The sequence below is a fragment of the Lepisma saccharinum genome, chromosome 4 (genome assembly GCF_977018435.1).
Source record: "Lepisma saccharinum chromosome 4, izLepSacc3.1, whole genome shotgun sequence".
Taxonomy (NCBI): domain Eukaryota; kingdom Metazoa; phylum Arthropoda; class Insecta; order Zygentoma; family Lepismatidae; genus Lepisma; species Lepisma saccharinum.
In genome coordinates, this window is record NC_139232.1 from 1,422,224 (window position 1) to 1,442,089 (window position 19,866).

At 39.5% G+C, this 19,866-nt stretch overlaps 1 protein-coding gene across 1 annotated transcript in view; it reads right to left on the reverse strand.

Moving 5' to 3' along the window:
• LOC145987077 (sialin-like) overlaps positions 1–19,021 on the reverse strand; it is a 50,427-nt gene extending 31,406 nt beyond the window's left edge. Inside the window, exons 1-3 of the mRNA XM_083121541.1 lie at positions 18,979–19,021; positions 11,450–11,676; positions 21–254 (exon numbers count right to left, since the gene is read on the reverse strand). Coding sequence (XP_082977667.1) covers positions 21–254; positions 11,450–11,676; positions 18,979–18,982 — 465 coding nt within the window. The 5' untranslated portion in view covers positions 18,983–19,021. The remainder of the gene's footprint in view (positions 1–20; positions 255–11,449; positions 11,677–18,978) is intronic.
• Positions 19,022–19,866: the final 845 nt, after the last annotated feature.

The window sequence follows — 19,866 nt, forward strand, 5'->3', positions numbered from 1 at the left end:
AATTATTTTAATATAATTACCTCACATGCACCCTGAATGAGGCGAACAACTATGAGTGCTGAATAGTGGATACGAGCTGCAGGAGGAATTAGGAAAGCCAGGAGAGCAGTGGCAAGCATTGAGTAGCCAAACACTCTCTTGGTTCCTACTATTTCTGCGAGGCGACCTCCAAGGATCTGTGTTGCAGAATAGCCCCAGAAGAAAGCTCCCAAAATATGGCCTTTTGTATATTCATCCCACTCGAATTCACCAATCTGTTGAGAGAAAAAGATAATTAAATTTGCAAAATATGTACCAGTTGCATGTGGAGAGTTATTTGTTATGAGTGGTATTTTGTTTTTGACGAAAAAACGAAATTTCAAAAAACACATTGTGGTGTCAATTTTTCATACAACCTTAGTGACAATGAAGTTCGACCAGTCACAAATATAGGAGTGCGTTGTGAAAGAAGGAGAACACATGCATATGCTGAACATATTTTATTCAGCAGGCTACATGGAACAAAGGAAAACATAAATTTCCACTGCAACGCAGCAATGTATGGTGTCCACACAAAATAAAACATTTTCGTCCATCTACACGTGACATTGAAGTTCGACCACTGTTAGTGACGCCGCCCCGTCGGCGAATAACTGTGGCAATTCGTCGGGGCATGCTGCGGACGAGTCGTTCAAGGTATTCCACATCGATGCGGTGCCATTCCTCCTGCAGGCAGGCGATAAGAGCACCCACTGTCGTGGGTCCCCTCTGTTGCACACGTCGCTTAAGAACACGCCACACATTCTCAATGGGCGAGAGGTCGGGACTCGATGGTGGCCATGGCAGAGTTCGCACGTGATGGCGAGTCAACCATTCTCTTGTCAGCGGCGCTGTATGAGGCCTGGCATTGTTGTGTTGAAAGATGAGACGCCGCCTGTGGAACAGGTGCCTTCGCACTGTGGGAAGATGCCGCTCCAGTATGCGTGTATAGGCGCGTACATTCACAATGCCCTCACAGACGTGTAGTGGGCCAACCCCAGATGCCGTCATGCATCCCCATACCATCACCGACGCAGGTTTCTGTACCCGACGTGCATAACATTTTGCTTCATTCTGTTCCGCCTTCCGACAAATGACTGTTTTCCGTATTTTCCCGTACACAACATTGAAAATGGATTCGTCCGTCCACAAAACCCTGTTCCACTGCCGAAATGTCCATGCCCGGTACATTCGTGCCCACCGTAGTCGATTGCCTTTGTTCAACATGGAAAGGAAGGGTTTACGTTTCGCCTTGTACACTCGGTAACCGCATCGCTGTAGGTAACAGCGAATGGTTCTGGTTGACACTTCAATGTGAAAGCGTTCTCGAGTCCACAGTCGTAATTCGGCCACAGAAACATGATTGTTGGTCTGGATATAGCACCTAAATATCCGTAGGTCACGCACGGTCAGCAGGCGTTTTCGACCGGGGGCCTTACCTGGCTCTGTAGTACCCGTATTTTGGTGGTGTTTGATGATGCAGTGGACGGTTGACTTGGGTAAGTTCAGTTGGCGCCCTATTTCCCGTTCACTGAGTCCATCCCGTTGCAACTCCACCACTCTTCTCCTCACGGTGTTGTCAATAGGTTTGCCCCTGGCCATGCACTGCGGTTCCTCGGTGCACAGCACGCGCTTATATATGGCGGACTCCCTTATCGTGTCCGTGACGTCATGCTTTCGTCGAATGCGCCACTATCTGGAATTTTCCGTATGGGTCTGTTGCCTGGTCGAAGTTCAATGTCACGCGTATAGTTCCCCGTTTTCGTTCTTTACGTGACCTTGGGTGCAACATGCTGGGATCACGATTCTTGCCTGCTCACACGCCTCCCCTTACACACATGCGTCACTTCTGCGGGTCACCCATTCCACAGCCTATGCCTCTCTGCATTTAATCACGTATTCCTTTCTGGTCGAACTTCATTGTCACCAAGGTTGTATTTTTGAAAGGTGAGAGATGCATTTTGAGACCATGTTTTGTCACGAAATAATGCGAAATGAACTGCAAAATGCGAAATAGACTCGTAAACACAAAATTTAGGGTTTATTTAGTGATGCGACACCTTTTGAGGTCTGAATTATCCTGCAAGTTATGCAATTCGCAGAAAATTGATTAATTCTGCTGTTAATATTGGAGAGGCAAAAATGGACTCCTTTACACATAAACAAACTTAATACTCTGATAACTACATAAATGTGCTATTAGAAGTGAAATGTTAATTTTGTGTAATAAGTGTAGTTTTAAAATCAAATTTAGGATTATATTCACAATTATAAAAGCAAAATGTCTTTTTATATACCACTTTTCATCTGATTTTTCACCGCTATAACACAGAAATTTTATTTTATTTACCGCTTTTGAACCTGAAATTGACTGATTTTGTACCGAAACTTTTTATTTACCAAAATTATGTGCCTCTAGTTAGGAGTTAGATATCCATACCCACTGGCATACAGCCCTAAATTTTTTCAGAAAATCGAAATCATCCAAGTGAAAGCGGTAAAGGACTCAGAAAAAGCAAAACCGGTACTTGCTAGCCCTTCTTAAAATGAGGCCCTGATTACCATTTTTTGTCTTTGAACAATTTTCAAAACAAAAGCTAAAAAAAGGTAATTATGATATATTTGATTGACTACCTCACTCCAGCCCCTCCAGAAAAAAAAATCCTTTTAAGGTAACATACATTTATTTTGTATATCACTCATTGAATTTCATATTTCAATACGAATCGAAATCTTCTCCAGTACAACAAAAACAAAATAGTCCACTAACATTCAGTAATAATCAAACAAAAAGTTCCCCAATTGTCCTCACGATGCTAGCCTGACACCAAAATTTGAGGAGCTTCCACCAGGAATCAAACCCAGGACCACTCACACTGAAGCCCTCATTTGATCATCTACTTTGGCTATAACAATCTTGTAAACCTTTCTAGACTTTGCATATGTTACATTACCCTTCATGATTGAATTACTATGATAATATTGGATAAATTGAGTTCAGCAGTGGCAGCCCTCTGGTGGGCGTTCTACACAGGGCAGTGGCAGCCCTGCAGCCCCCCCCCCCCCCCAACAAATTACATTTTGTTGCCATTAGTGCAAAAATTAAATATTTATACTTTCGCTATCTTACTGCATCCCGTTGCGCTGTGTGGAGCTTTCAAATTCACTTGGCGCCGACAAGAGGCAAACTGGTATATGAAGCCGCTTCACCCTCGGGGACTGCCAGTACATCTCCATGTTAATTCTAACGGAAGCACTGCTTCCACTTCCCTCCCTGCTAGGTTCTTGTAATGCTAAAAAGTGGGTTGCATTTAATGCAGTCCAATGTATGGTGGCGCTGCCAAGTGGTAGAAATCGAAACCTCTCACACTATGACCAGATGGCGGACACCGCGCATAAACATGCGATTTCAGAGAGAAACAGTAGCCGGCCATGTAACACGTCTCTTTTGCTTGTCAGTAAATGCGTAATTGTTTAAGTTTTCGAATCAATTCAAAGAGTTATTTGTTTTCTGGCAGTAAGTTATATAATCTGGTGTTAGTTCATCTTCAAATAGTTAAGGTGTGTGTATATATATATATACACTGGCTGACAAAAAAAAGTGAAGCACCCAGAAGGAGTGGTCGAAGATTACCCCATTTCGGTATACATGCATACCATTGATGTGTGAGTAAATGATTAGATGTACAAGTATCTGTAATGTGTAGAACGCCCACCAGAGGGCATTTGTGACCTCCCCTCCTGTTGCTGATACGGTGGGACCAGTCAACTGCTGTGAGTCAGACAGTGCAGCACGAAGTTCAGAGAGGAAAATGAAGCACCGGTGATGCCTCCCAGATGCGTTAGACAGCCGATCCAGCAATTGATAGCATTTGACAGAGGCAACATTGTGGGACTGCATGAGGCAGGTTGGTCGTATCGGGCAATTTGCCAGGCATGTGGGCCATTCAGATGTCATAGTGGCCCGATGTTGGAATCAATGGGTACATGAGGGCACCCATGCACGTCGTGCAGGTTCAGGTCGACCAAGAAACACCACCTCGAGGGAGGACCGTCGTATGGTGCTCCAAGCAGTGCGGGATCCCACAACTTTGGCACCCCTGTCATCCGAGAACATGTACTGGACACTCTACAACATCCTGTGAGTTCCCGCACAGTGTCTCGACGACTCGCATCCGCCGGATTCGGGTCCTACCGCCCCATGCGCCGGTTGCCGTTGACACCACAACACCGACGCCTGCGGTTGGTGTGGTGCCGTGCTCGGGAGGCATGGACAGAGGACGAATGGCATCGCATCATGTTCAGTGATGAGTCCCGCTTCTCCATGACCTCCGATGACCATCGTGTGCGGGTGTGGCGGCGTCGAGGGCAGAGGGTACATCCTGCCTACATTGTGGAGAGACACACAGGTGTGACCCCTGGCATCATGGTGTGGGGAGCCATTGGATATGCATTCAGGTCACCTCTAATAGTGCTTCGGCAGACTTTGACGGCACAGTGATATGTCACAGACATTCTGCGTCCACACGTCCTACCCCTTATGGCACAGCACCCTGGGATAGTGTTCCAACAAGATAATGCAAGGCCCACACACAGCCCATGTGTCTATGGACTGCCTAGAGCATGTTGAGGGCCTCCCGTGGCCAGCACGATTTCCGGACCTCTCCATCATTGAACATGTGTGGGATGACATTGGACGGGGACTCCGTCCTAGTGCCAACCTGCGGGATCTGGAGGGACAGCTGCAACACCTGTGGACGAACGTGCCTCAGGAGAGGATCCAAAGGCTGTTTGACACTATTCCGAACTGCATAAGGGCATGCATTGCGGCCAGAGGGGGTACCTGTTGCCACCATTCCACCTGTAACTGTCAACGGCCTTGACTCTTGCATCCTATATTGTAATCAGTTCAATAAAGGTACAGCATATGTAGTTTCATTCACGTCCAACCACTCCTTCTGGGTGCTTAACGTTTTTTTGTCAGCCAGTGTGTATAAGTAGCAGTGGAATTCAACCTTCCCTGGATGCTAATTTTCTCATGTCAAAAGATCCAAATTAAATGGGCAACAGTTTAGGTTGGAAATTATTGCCCACTCAACTTAGATCTTTGTACAGAGTGGACTATGAAAAAGTAGCCCAGGCTGAAATAATGAGCAAATGGATAATGTATAACTTCTACTTTGTTACTACCATTATTACAGTTATTACAATAATAGTTTGTTTCTAAAGGTTTGGTAACATACTAAATTGTCATAAGAGTTGCGTGGAATCGTTCCCATTGAATGATAAACGCTATCATTGAGTACTGTGGAGCAGAGGCCCACTCTGTACAAGAGAATTAGCACCCAGAGGAATTGAATTCCACTGCAGTCTTACTTTCTTAAACATATGACTGACCCTTTTATATTATAATATTATTAAATATCACAAACATAAATGCTGATTTATATGTATCAAAAAACCTGTAGACAAAATACATAGAGATATTAAAATTAAAATCGGAGAAATTGCCATTGAAAAGATATATGAAGGTAAAGTTTCCAGGCAAAATTCATGGATGATATCATACCACTGCTGCAGATGTCTTAGGAATGGTACTGGACACACAAAAACATGAAAATATAAAACACTGAAACTACAGTCCTCTCTTATCCTAAATTCTTAGGCATGCTACTTCAGTAAAAATATTTACTATTTTAAACTTTCCTACTGTCCACATTACTACACTTTTTCATCACGGCAAAACATCTAAAAATACTACGTGATGTATTTTGGAAATCTGTACATACTGACACCATTCACAGAGGTATTCTCCAGGAAATATTGTAATTGCACTAAAAACTAATAAAAGGATAATATAAAAAGTTAAAATAAAAAGCAAGAAGATCAGTATGCTTGGAGCATCTTTACCAAAGACACCACTCTTCCACTTACATCCTGGACTGCATGAAAAAGGTCCCAGCTTCTGAACTCACAGCAAGTATAATCATTTGTGAGGCTTGTGTCATGCATATGTTTGTGATCGCCCCTTTATCTATTACCATTCATCCTCATCTTCATGATTAGACAAAAGTGACAGAAAAGAAAAAGTACAGTAACCCCTCCCCCCAGACTTATGTAACAGTTGGGCTGAAAAGTTCGTAGGCTAACATAGTAAAAAATATTTTTTTGACAAAATTCGATTTTATTATTCAATATAGTTGCCTTCGAGGGCGATACAACGATTATAGCGGTCATACAATTTTTCGATGCCATTTTTATAGTACGATTTCTCTTTAGCCTCAAAATAGGCCTCGGTTTCGGCGATTACCTCTTCATCAGTGCTAAATTTCTTTCCAGCGAGCATTCTTTTAAGGTCTGCAAACAGGAAAAAGTCACTGGGGGCCAGATCTGGAGAATATGGTGGATGGGGAAGCAATTCGTAGTCTAATTCATATAATTTTGCCATCGTTTTCATTGATTTGTGACACGGTGCATTCTCTTGATGAAACAGCACTTTTTTCTTCTTCAAATGGGGCCGTTTTTTCGTGATTTCATCCTTTAAACGCTCCAACAACGCTACGTAATAATCGCTGTTGATGGTCTGGCCCTTTTTGAGGTAATCGATGAATATAATACCATGCGCATCCCAGAATACTGATGCCATAACCTTGCCAGCCGACTGTTGCGTCTTTCCACGCTTTGGATTCGGTTCATCACGTGCAGTCCACTCGGCTGACTGTCGATTGGACTCTGGAGTGTAGTTATGGAGCCATGTTTCATCCATTGTAATATATCGACGGAAAAATTTGTGTTTATTACGGTTGAATATCGCTAAACATTGCTCCGAATCATCAAAACGTTGTTGCTTTTGATCGATTGTGAGCACGCGCGGCACCCATTTTGCACACAGCTTTCGCATGTTCAAATATTCATGCACAATATGTCCAACACGTTCCTTTGATATTTTTAAAGTCTCAGCTATCTCGATCAACTTCACTTTACAATCATTTAAAATTATTTTGTGGACTTTTTTGATGTTTTCGTCGGTAACAGCCTCTTTGGGGCGTCCACTGCGTGCATCGTCTTCGATGCTCATTTCGCCTCGTTTAAATTTAGCAAACCACTTCTCAACGGTTGATTTTCCTGGTGCAGAGTCCGAATAATGTTTATCAAGCCAAGCCTTGGCTTCAACAGTATTTTTTTTTCGCCAAAAACAATGCTTTATTAACACACGAAATTCTTTTTTATCCATTTTTTCACAATAACAAAAGCTGCTTCACTCACAATGCTATATCTCACGAACTAATTATCCGGCAGCTGTGAAATTTATACACGTATCTTTCGAAGGTTAGTACTAAGTAAAAATCACATGGATTTAATTCTAGTAACGCCATCTATGAGTCAGCCTACGAACTTTTCAGCCCAACTGTTAAATTCGCAGTTACGTAATAACTGTTAAATTCGCAGTTACGTAATAACTGTACATAGCTGTCACAAGACATTTTTTTCTATTTGAAAAGTGTGATTTCAATTTATTTTATATATTTTTCATGCTTTTATAGTTTATATCTGAGTAAATATTGCTGCATGATGTTTCATTTATAAAATAATATTGTGTAAATAATATAGCTACTGAAGAGTGATGCAGAGCAGAATCTGTAAAAGTTCTACTTTTCCATCCTCCACTTCTGACCAATGACCCGACCATTCATTGCAAAGATGCATTCCACAGAGAATAGGTTCATTCTTTAAGCTGCATACCGCTGCATATGTAATTCTGGCTTCGCATCCTCTGGGGACTTTCCATCGAGGATAGAGGCTTTGACCTCTCGTTGAGAGGTGAGAACAAAGAATGTTAAGAACAGTATAAAACGTCCAGCATGGTAAAAATTCACTCTCAGTTGTTTATAAGAATTTTGTCAAGTACAGTGGGTACGGAATCGCGGAAGTGTATAACTTAAGATGCCTCAGTAAGTTGCACCTCGAACCAAGGTCTTACATGGATCTACAACATGGTAGGGTCTGGGTAAGTGTGGAGAGAAATCTGCTCTGTCATACCTCTTCTTTCTTCTCCTTGACAGAAAAGGCAAATTAACTTACAAAATGGAAATATCTCGCATTGCATAATTTGCTACGTTCCTTGTGACTCTATGATCCCCAAGCTTATTAAATCGAGTCACGTCGTGCAGCTACGTAGTGAGGTAAGATTAGAAAGTGACGTCATCTCTACACATTCCCAAGCAAGTAATGCTCATAACTATTTGACGTTCTATTATCAAAATGTTCGCAGTTTGAGAAACAAGAGTAGGCCTTTTTATGAGAACGTACTGAGCCGCAATCTGGACGTAGTGTGTGTTAATGAAACGTGGCTAACGTCGTCTCACCTGAGTTCCGAATACTTTGATTCCCGGTACACTGTGTACAGATGTGATCGAAGCCGTGACCTTAGTGGCAAAGTGAGTGGAGGTGGTGCACTTGTGGCTGTAAGAAACGACCATTCGTCATTTTTGGTGGGTGAACCGATGCAACAGCCTGACTCCATCTTAGTTAAAGTATTGCTTAACAAGAAATTTCCTCTCTATATTGGTGTTGTGTACTTCCCCCCCAAATCAACTAAGGCATTATATGACACATTTTACGACTTTGTTGAAACCCATACTAAGCCAGGTGATAAAATACTATTCTGTGGTGACTTTAATTTACCTGAAATTACAAGTGTGGACGCTGATTTATTAAGTCTTACGCCAGTGTGTCAAGATCTACAACTTTTTATGTCTTACCATGCTCTCAGAAACGTAAACAATATTCAAAATGTAAACAATAGGTTACTTGACCTTATATTAACGAATGTTAGTAATGTAGATGTAAGCAGAGAGTTGCACCCTCTCCTACCGGAAGACACACATCACCCCTCAATAATAACTGAGATCCAATGCCTTTCCGTAAAATCAAATAAAAAGTCAAACCAAAACATTTCCACATACAACTTTAAGAAAGCCGACTATTCAAAACTCTTCAGTTTAGTTTCAGAAACGGATTGGACGCCAGTAAATAGCGCCGTTAACGTAAACGAAGCTGCCGATATTTTGTACAGATTAATTTATGGCATATTTGATCAATGCATTCCCCTTAAAAAACTACAGAACTCAGCGTATCCTTGCTGGTTTACGCCTGCTGTAGTGAAAAGAATTAAAGTTAAAGCTTACCATAGGTTAAAATGGAAGAAAAGTATTGCAAACAAAGAATATCACCGAGAAAAATTTCTTCAGCTTCGCGCACAGGTTAAGAAAGACATAACTGTAGCTTACACTAATTACATAAAACAGTCCGAAGACCAGATAAGTGTGGACCCTACTCGATTCTGGTCCTATATCAAAAGTAAAAAGTCCCATCAAAACTGCGAAGCTATTAAAGTCGGCGCAGACATATTAACAGACGAAAATGACATCGCGGATGCCTTCGCAACTTACTTTCATTCTGCGTACGCAGCCGAAAGAGCTAAATATGACGTAAATAATCTGAAAATAGGAATTGCTAACGAACAACTTGATATTTTCACTTTGCGCAACATCCGCGTAAGCGAAGTAGAAGCTGCCATCAAGAATTTGAAATCCAAATCAACGACCGGCCCCGACAACATACCACTATATAGTTAAAGGATGTTGCGATATTTTAAAATATCCCTTGCTGCAAATTTTTAACCTTTCCATCGATACCAATACTTTTCCTTCAAGATGGAAAACATCGTCCGTCCGTCCTATCCCCAAGTCTCACCAAAGATCAAGCTTAGAAAATTATAGACCGATAGCAATCCTTTCTAGTCTTGCTAAAATATTTGAACAAATCATTTACAAGAGGATGTTAGCACACGTCAATCCAGTTATCTCTCCTTATCAGCATGGATTTACTCCAAAGAGGTCTACCGTAACAAACTTAGCTAACTTTACCCATTACGCATGCAATGTACTAAATAACACAGGACAAGTCGATGCAATATACACCGATTTTACTAAGGCATTTGACAAAATTGATCATGATATATTACTACAGAAAATTGCTTCATTCAATATTTCACTTAATACTTTAAATTTCTTTGCTTCATATTTAGCCGATCGAACGCAAACTGTAATATACAGGAAAATCAAAAGTCGCCCCTTCACACCATATTCTGGTGTTCCCCAAGGGTCCAATCTTGGACCGCTTTTGTTTTTATTACTTATCAACGACTTACCCAATTGCATACAAAATTCTCAAAATTGCTTTTCGCCGACGATCTTAAGCTTTTCCACGAAATAACTACCTCTGAAGACTGTTTAAAACTGCAGGAAGATGTAGACAGAGTGATCTCTTGGTGTGAAAGTAACAAGTTGGATCTTAACCCAACAAAATGCAGCGTAGTCACTTACACAAAACGCAAACCATCTTGTGTGTTTCCATACCGTATTAAAAATGTACAAATCACGCGCAAAAATGAAATTAAAGATCTTGGAGTGACCTTCGACACCAAGTTCAAATTTAATAAGCATATTGAAGCTGTTACTAACGACGCTTTCGGAAACTTAGGTTTTATAATCCGATCAAGCCACGACTTCACGAAAATAGAACCGGTGAAAATACTTTACTATTCCCTCGTACGGTCAAAACTAGAATGTGCGTCGGTAATCTGGAATCCCACTCAAATAAACTTAATTCGTAGACTAGAACGTATTCGGTCCAAGTTTCTTAGATATCTCAAATTCAAAGCCTGTGGAGAATATCCAGCATTCGATTCGTACGATAATCTAGTCTCGGAGACCAACTTCGACAAACTAGCACTCCGACGACAAGTAAATGACCTGCTCTTTCTGTATAAAGTAATTAACGGTATAATAGACGATTCCAACTTATTGTCAGCCGTGTCGTTTAATGTTCCCAGTTCCAAAACACGCCCCAAGCACAAAATCTTTCATTGCCAGAGAGCGAAAACTTCAATCCTTTCTACCTCTCCGGTGTGGAGAGCGTGCAACTCTTTCAACACAATTTCATGTGTAAATAACACAATTGATATTTTTGCAATGAGTTTATACAATTTAAAAAATAGTATTACTGGAACACTGAATTTATTGTAGTAATATTATGTAATTAGAGCACTATAATTGGGCTCGGCCTGTTGAGCTCTATGAATAAATAAATAAATAAATAAAAAAATAAATAAATAAATACATATACATACATATAATAATAATAAATATTGCAGTTTCTTAAAGTTTCACTTAAGCAATTTACAAATTCAACTTACGTAAAATTCAAGTTACATAAAGGTTTACGGAACACATTACTTACCTAACTCAGGGGATTACTGTAAAATAAAACAAATCAAAGAGCTGGTATGCTTGAAATTAATCCTTTGACTGGATCTATTTTAACCTTTACTTTTATCTGTAGTTATCTTCTTATTTATTTCTCATACCTCATCAATTGAATCATTATTGCTATTGGTTCCATTGCTCCAAACTCCTTCGTACTCCACACTGGCATTAGTGCAATCCGTCCCATGTTTACTTGCATTTCCATTGGTTGATTTGTTGCTTTTCACCATAGCAACAATGGCTATGCTTAAATTTGCTCGCAGGATGTAGTTGTTGACAAAGCCAAAAAATACAATAACAGCAAGCACATGTCTCACAGGTAGTCGTCCTGTAGAGAAAAAATAACTTATTATTCAAAACAAGAATTGGTCAAGTTATGATTTGTACATTACTTGTGCCATGAAGACATATATGGAGTGGAGGGATGTGTCTTACATGTTCTCAGCACCATGCTCCAGAGGCGTATATTCTAGGCTATCTGCGAAGCCCAGGCTCAGAAGAGCAGAAAAATTGATCGGAAAATGTGCATAAAATTGTTCATTTTAATAAGAGTTGGCACACTTATTTCCTAGAAGATGTTACACTAATTTCTTATGAGTTGGCAATCTTGCCTGCTTTCTTTGAATGTGGAAGGAGTCCCGTGAGTTTAGGATGGCAGTCTTCTAGTATAAATTCCGTCAGTGTTGCAAACCCCCTGTTCCCAGCATGGTATCTTCACAGGAACGGGGAATTTTGGAGCAAGGGAAAGGGAAAGGGAAAGGGGTTGCTTGTGACAGGAAATTTCCCCCTCTGGGCCAAGCACTCCACTTGCAGACAATTAGGACAAAAGAGAAAGGGCGCTGACCTCTGCAAACCACCAGAATAGATGCGGGGGTGAGGGGAAGTTGGGAAGTTTGTTGGTTGTCCGTTTATGGTTTATGCTTATGACCACACCTATAAATAACCGAACTGAGCTGACAAAGGACAGTGCCAGCTGCCAGGTACTCTTGTTCTGTAGTTCAAGTGGAATCACGTTGGATTCATTTCCTTGGTGCACGGAACTTTTTTCTTTCAAGGCTGGTCACTGAGTAGTGTGTGGATATATTTTTGTGAATGATACGTGCTGTGTTGTGTAGTGAACTAAATGAATTACATAATTAACAAGCAATTTACTCGGCTTACGTATGAGGATAAGCTTCAAATCGATGTTGAATTTTTGTTTTAGTCTACTTTGTGCACAGAGAGAGGACTAGACCTATAGTGTAATGTGGGATCTGAACCACTATGTGCCTCCACCAGGTATCAAACCAGACACATTTTTGTGTCAAGGCAACGATGTTGCCACTATGCCAACGAGACGGCTCCAAGCTTCAAATCATGAAGATATGTAGGACTCGGACAATCCAAAAGAAATATACAAGGTAAGAAGTTTGTTATATATTTTATTCTCGCATCTAGGCCTACATAAATATTTCACAATCCCTAAAAATGAACCCCCCCCCCCTCCCTCCCCACAATCAACTTTCTTGCCCATTCGAAGATTGTGATATAGTGAGATAACCCAGATTCTGTACCCAGTATATGCCCCTGCCATGCTCAATATAGGGTCAATCCATATGAAATCATACAACCTGGTTGCTTGACCATTTTTAAAAAAGTTTATTTTTTGAGTGGTGTGAGCCTTATATATTGACAGTTCAGAACCACTCTTATTTTATTTTTACTATCACCGATTTGAAGATGGCGGGCATTTTTTATCATGGCGCACGTCATTTTCTCCATTCGTAAGCATCAGCGGCAACTTTTTTTTCTCAGCTCTGGTAAGTCCTACGACAATGAGACAAAATCTGTGATGTTAAGCACATTATAGGCTACAATTATATTTCTGTGTAATTTTCTAAATATTATTCCTTCATAATAAATTTTAGGGTTAAAATTGTGTATTTTAATCGATCAAAATGACATTTTCGGACATTTTTTTGAGGGGGAAGGCAGTTTGCTTGACACTTGAAATTTTTTGCGCAAGTACCTGTGTACCAATAGAGTATGTCAAAATTATTTGAAGCTTGAGACTTTAATATTTGTTTTTCTACAGGGTCATAAACATGTACTTTTTGTTAAAAAAATCCAAGTTCAGAGTTAAATATCTCTGGTGGGCAGTTGTTTAAAAATCTGAAATTTGTACACAATACAGTACTTCAGGATAAGTAACTTCAGTAAAAATTTTGAGTTTGAGATTTAATTGGTTTAGGAGATACAAAACTCGTGAAAAATTCAACATTTTGCATTAAATATGGCATGCCTAATTTCATTTCTTATTCACATTTTGTGTTGAAATTCTGCAAACTGTAATTTGGAATGTCAATGAACAACACTACAATCCTGATATGGCTCTGCAATAAAGTATATATACGAGGGCATGCTGAAAAGTAACGCTTCCTATGTTTTTATTTTCTTTCTTACCTTGTAAACGCATTTTGGATTTTGAGCAACCATACATTGCACTTATAAGACTTTCCACCTTCTCCATTGAAGGTTTCAAACTTCTATCGCCAGGGGTGCTGAACTATTGCGAGGAAAATGGCAGGATGTAACCATACAATGTTGGTGAAGCGCCTGAAGTAGCGTGCAGTGATCGAGTTTATAATCGCAGAAAATGTGCTAAAATTGACATTCATCTGAGACTGAAGGCATTTTATGGGGATAAATGTGTAGACATCAGTACTGTGCGATCTTGGGCTGTTCATGCTCGTAAAGAAAACCCAAGCTGAACACGATTCCGATGAGCTCCATCAGTTGCAGTTCCTGGCCTTTCACTCCATTCTCTCACATAGCTGAGATTTCTTCAGCTGGGGTTTTCTTTAAGAGCATGATAAACTCAAGATCGCGCAGTACTGATGTCTACACATTCATCCCCATAATATTCCCTCAGTCTCAGATGAATGTCAATTTGTAGCACATTTTCTGCGATTATAAACTCGATCACTGCACGCTACTTCAGGCGCTTCACCAACATTGTATGGTTACATGCTGCCATTTTCCTTGCAATAGTTCAGCACCCCCTAGCGATAGAAGTTTGAAACCTTCAATGGAGAAGGTGGAAAGTCTTATAAGTGCAATGTATGGTTGCTCAAAATACAAAATGCGTTTACAAGGTAAGAAAGAAAATAAAAACATAGGAAGCGTTACTTTTCAGCATGCCCTCGTATATATACTTTATTGCAAAGCCATTTCAGGATTGTAATGTTGTTCATTGACATTCCAAATTACAGTTTGCAGAATTTCAACACAAAGTGTGAATAAGAAATGAAATTAGGCATGCCATATTTAATGCAAAATGTTGAATTTATCACGAGTTTTGTATCTCCTAAACCAATTAAATCTCAAACTCAAAATTTTTACTGAAGTTACTTATCCTGAAGTACTGTATTGTGTACAAATTTCAGATTTTTAAACAACTGCCCACCAGAGATATTTAACCCTGAACTTGGATTTTTTTTAACAAAAAGTACATGGTTATGACCCTGTAGAAAAACAAATATTAAAGTCTCAAGCTTCCAATAAGTTTGACGTACTCTATTGGTAAACAGGTACTTGCGCAAAAAAATTCAAGTGTCAAGCAAACTGCCTTCCCCCTCAAAAAAATGTCCGAAAATGTCATTTTGAGCGATTAAAATACACAATTTTAACCTTAAAATTTATTATGAAGGAATAATATTTAGAAAATTACACAGAAATATAATTGTAGCCTATAATGTGCTTAACATCACAGATTTTGTCTCATTGTCGTTCGACTTACCAGAGCTGAGAAAAAAAAAGTTGCCGCTGATGCTTACGAATGGAGAAAATGACGTGCGCCATGATAAAAAAAATGCCCGCCATCTTCAAATCGGTGATAGTAAAAATAAAATAAGAGTGGTTCTGAACTGTCAATATATGAGGCTCACACCACTCAAAAAATAAACTTTTTTAAAAATGGTCAAGCAACCAGGTTGTATGATTTCATATGGATTGACCCTATAGTATTGATATAATATTTAATGGCAAACATATCGGTGAGGAGATTTCAAATATAAAGACAGAAAATGTATTGCATCTATGCTGGTTTTATAATTTAGAGCTTAATTAATTTCAAGCAGTTAGAAGGTAACAATACAGAAAATTTTCTCCATCTTGATATTAGATGAACAGTTAGATGGATGAAGGTAATTTATCTAGTGTTAAAACATTACTAAATTAGGTCTTCAAATCCACTCACTACATCCCTCTCGTTAGGTTAGTTTTCTGAAATAACAAGGTTACATAACTTTGATTGGTGCCACTCACAGACTGATCAAGATAGTTTAATGCATTAAGTTATAATTTGTTAGATCCAGTGCTCGAATTTAAGTGGTGAAATGGGGAGTGGGTTGATCCTATCTGCTGGCTAGCATACTTTGCTTGAGTTGAACTATGTAATCATTCTCGTGCCCCACCCACTTTAGATCAAAGCCTCAAGCAAACATCAACCTAAAAATTTGCACTTTTAAGAAATTTTCTATATCAGCAATACTGCAATTGGATGGATCTTTGCCTTTGTAACACTGATGATCTCGATGGTGCATAATATCTCCCAGCATTGAATTATCTGTTACCATATAATTTTACACACACAGGATATGTACTACATAGAAACTTAAGCAAAAACTGTAGCCTTAACCAGGAAACTAATCTGGGTTTGAGGAGTTCAGTAGGTATAAAATAGCATGGGATGCAAGAGACCCATGTTCGAGTCATGGTTGAGTTTGCACTTTTTGCTTAACCCACGATCTGTTGCGCTCGGTTGAGTCAACACATATTTTCAAACAGCATAACACATCATCAATATGAACAACTCTCAGCTCTAACAAAAATCGCATGTTCCTCAAAGCTGCCCTAAAGAACTCTTGGGGCAGTTCCATCTTTGCTTCTCAAATCTCATACAAAATCACTTCGACACTTTCGTATTTTCTATTAACACAACAAAAACATAGGTATGAAGACTTACTAGAGACAGTGCATGCTTATTGACTAAATAATGCACAACCCCCCCCCCCCAATGTAACTTCATCGGTTGTGGGTGAGCTCTGTACTCACTCTTGACAACAATCCTTCCACAACAATGGTATCTCTCAAACTGCCATCGTCATCTCATTAGAATGTGATCACGTCACTCGTGACACTAAAAGTCAGTTCAAGAGCACCACAGGCCAATATTTCAAATACTGTTAAAATGGCACTTCATTAAAATTGAAAATGAGCACAACGCTCACCAACGACCGACAGTGGGTTAAATTTCTATGTAGTATCTCTTTTGTGTGTCAAATTGTAAGGTCTATTGGGCTGCTAATTTTGTGTTAGGAGTTCCAGTTGTATCAGAGATAATAATTCTTCAAAAGAAGTAGCCAAACAGGCATGATCATTGATTGTATAATGGCATTTAGTTCAGAGTTTCTGATTAATACCCTAAAACCTTACAATTACTTCCTGTTGCAAAGTGTTTATTGTATGCAAAAGCCTTCGTCACTAAAAAAGTTGGCTGGAAGGCCTTTTTTTTCTTTTTTTAATAACTTTCAGAACATAAACAACTTTGGTTACAAAAAACTGATATTTTTAATTCAGTTTCATAAAACTAATATTTGGATACTAAGAGGCCTAGTATATACAGTGGAATGTAGATTTTACATTCTCCTACATAATACGAGGGTCATCCAGAAAATAAAGACAGTTTGGTTATACAAAATGAAAAACACAATATTTATTGGAAAAAAACAATTCTGTTACATACCTAAAGCTTCCTTCACTTCTCTACATAATCACCTCCTACGTTTAAACATTTGCCGTATCTGGACACGAGCTTCAGAATTACCATGTTATACTCTTCTGCCCCCCAGTTCATTAAGCCACGTGGTCACTGCATTCAAACAAAAGACCGCTCGTGGATTTCCGCCGTGCAACTCACTCCTATCTCTTTTTTCAGGGTCAACTGACTTCCGTAACTGCTGTGCTCATAACGCTGTGAGTGGAGGTTGCAAGAAGTCATCCTTGTGCAGTTGGGGGTGGTCAAAATGAACTGAGTGATGGACAATCTGTGAGGTAAGCAGTGTTATTCGATTTCTGAACGCTCAAAAGGTAAAACCAGCAGAAATTTACCGGGAACTGAAAGCAGTGTATGGTGATAATGTAATGAATGAAAGAAATGTGAGAAAATGGTGTGAAATGTTCAACAATGGATGAACAAATGTGCACGATGAAACTCGACCTGGATGCCCATCACTCATCACAGAAGACCTGAAGACTGCAGTGAACAACAGAATCTTGCAAGACAGGCGCGTAACTCTCGACGAATTGCACATTGCGTTTTCAGACATTTCTCGTCCTTTGCTTGGTGAAATTGTCTCGGCTACAACAAAATTTGTGCATGATGGGTTCCGCGGCAACTGAGTGACCAACACAAAACTCTGAGAATGGGCTCAGCATTGACATTCTTGACACGATATCACACAGATGGGAGATTCCTTTCTTGATCGAATTGTGACTGGTGATGAGACCTAAGTGTCTCACATCACCCCAGAGAACAAGCGCCAACCACTTGAGGGGTATCATCCCTCATCACCCAAAAAACAGAGAAAATTCAAGGACTCTCTCAACATGAAAGGTCATGGCAATCATCTTTTGGGATCGTAAAGGTGTTATTTTGGTGGATTTCATGCCAAAAGGCACTACAATCAATGCAAATCATTATTGTGAGAGACTAAGAAAACTACAGCGAGCCATCCAAAACAGGAGGCAAGGAATGCTTTTTGGAGGAATTGTGCTTCTGCACGACAATGCCCACCCTCACACTGTTGGTCCAACTCAAAAATTGCTGGATCAATTCGGATGGGAAAGTTTTGATCATCCACCCTATAGTCCAGACCTTGCTCTTAGCGATTTCCACCTTTTCCCTAAGCTGAAAGAGTTTCTGGGCGGTAAACCACCTGGCTTAATGAACTGGCAGCAAAAGAGTATAACATGGGAATTCTGAAGCTCGTGCCCAGATACGACAAATGTTTAAATGTAGGAGGTGATTATGTAGAGAAGTGAAAGAAGCTTCAGGTATGTAACAGAATTGTTTTTTCCAATAAATATTGTGTATTTCATTTTGTATAACCAAACTGTCTTTATTTTCCGGATGACCCTCGAACATTCAATCTTCATTGTTCCAATAGAGCCAAATGTTATAAAATTTTCCACATTTAAGTTATCTCACCTTGATTCTGTGGAAAACGTACAGTTGAGGTTCTATTGTATTAGCTTACTACATGACATACATGGCCACAAACAAGTGTATGTCTGCACGAGAGAAATCATATTACCACATATTAGTTGATCAGAGATTGAAATAAAATGTCAATAAGTTCAATGATATGCACATGAGAATAAAAGAATTATAGTCACGAATAATCGATTTCTGAAAACACTAAGAAAATCAAACAAATTTATTGGACCAAAAAAAGGTATTATCTAAAATATTTAGACTACTTCAATTCTCTCTCTATACACCTGGGCAACAATCAATTACACATGACTTACTGATGTCTCAGGCGTTGCCAACAGTATGTGGTAAATGTTAAAATTAACACTTGCTTACCCATTGTCAAGTTGCAACAGCTAAATGTTCGACTGTTCACTTGAAGAACTGATTCTTACTACTCAACCTTTCACCCAAACACTCCTATCTCTGATGACATTTGACCTGCATGCTTATCAACTTGTCAAAACTGTCATCACGGGAATGTCACAAATACTAAATGTGTACTTTTTTTTTCAGTTTATGTAGATATTAAGTAATCACTATTATGACACTGTGTGTGTGTTTTAGTATTATATCACAGTATACACGGTGAGCCAAAAGTCCAGATCATAATGCAATAATTTATTATTCGTATGTCAAATTGATGTAAAAAGTTGTAATTCGAGAGGAATGTTTATCCATCTCACATATGATGTGGGGTTATAATTAGATTATTTTCTGACAGAGGTCATCAATCCCAATACTCAGATTTTGGTAGTTGTAAACATAACCTTCAATTCCTCCTTATTAACAATTCTAATTTATATCTATTTGAAAATCTGAACACCGTAGATGTTTCAAAACACCTATTGATCTACTGAAAACAGTAGACAGAATTTTCAGCAGGGATGTTATTGCACTATAAATAGTATCCAATCTCAACTTTTGGCCTATGGTGTACATTAGGAAACATTTCTTCTAACTTGAGGAATCAAATTTACATTGTCCATGTTGTGGTTAGAACCTAACTACACACTCAATTATACAGGGTGCATCATGGGAAATTATGGTTTGCAAATGGATAATTCGAAGCAGGGAGAGGGGGTTGAGATGGAAGTAAGGTGGCATTGAATTTGCATGGCTTGGCATGACAGCAGTACATGCAATATCAGTTGGAGTCATGGCACCATTGACATTAGAGCATCATGTGTTCACAAACGTCAGTTTCGTGATAAGTAGAGAGCT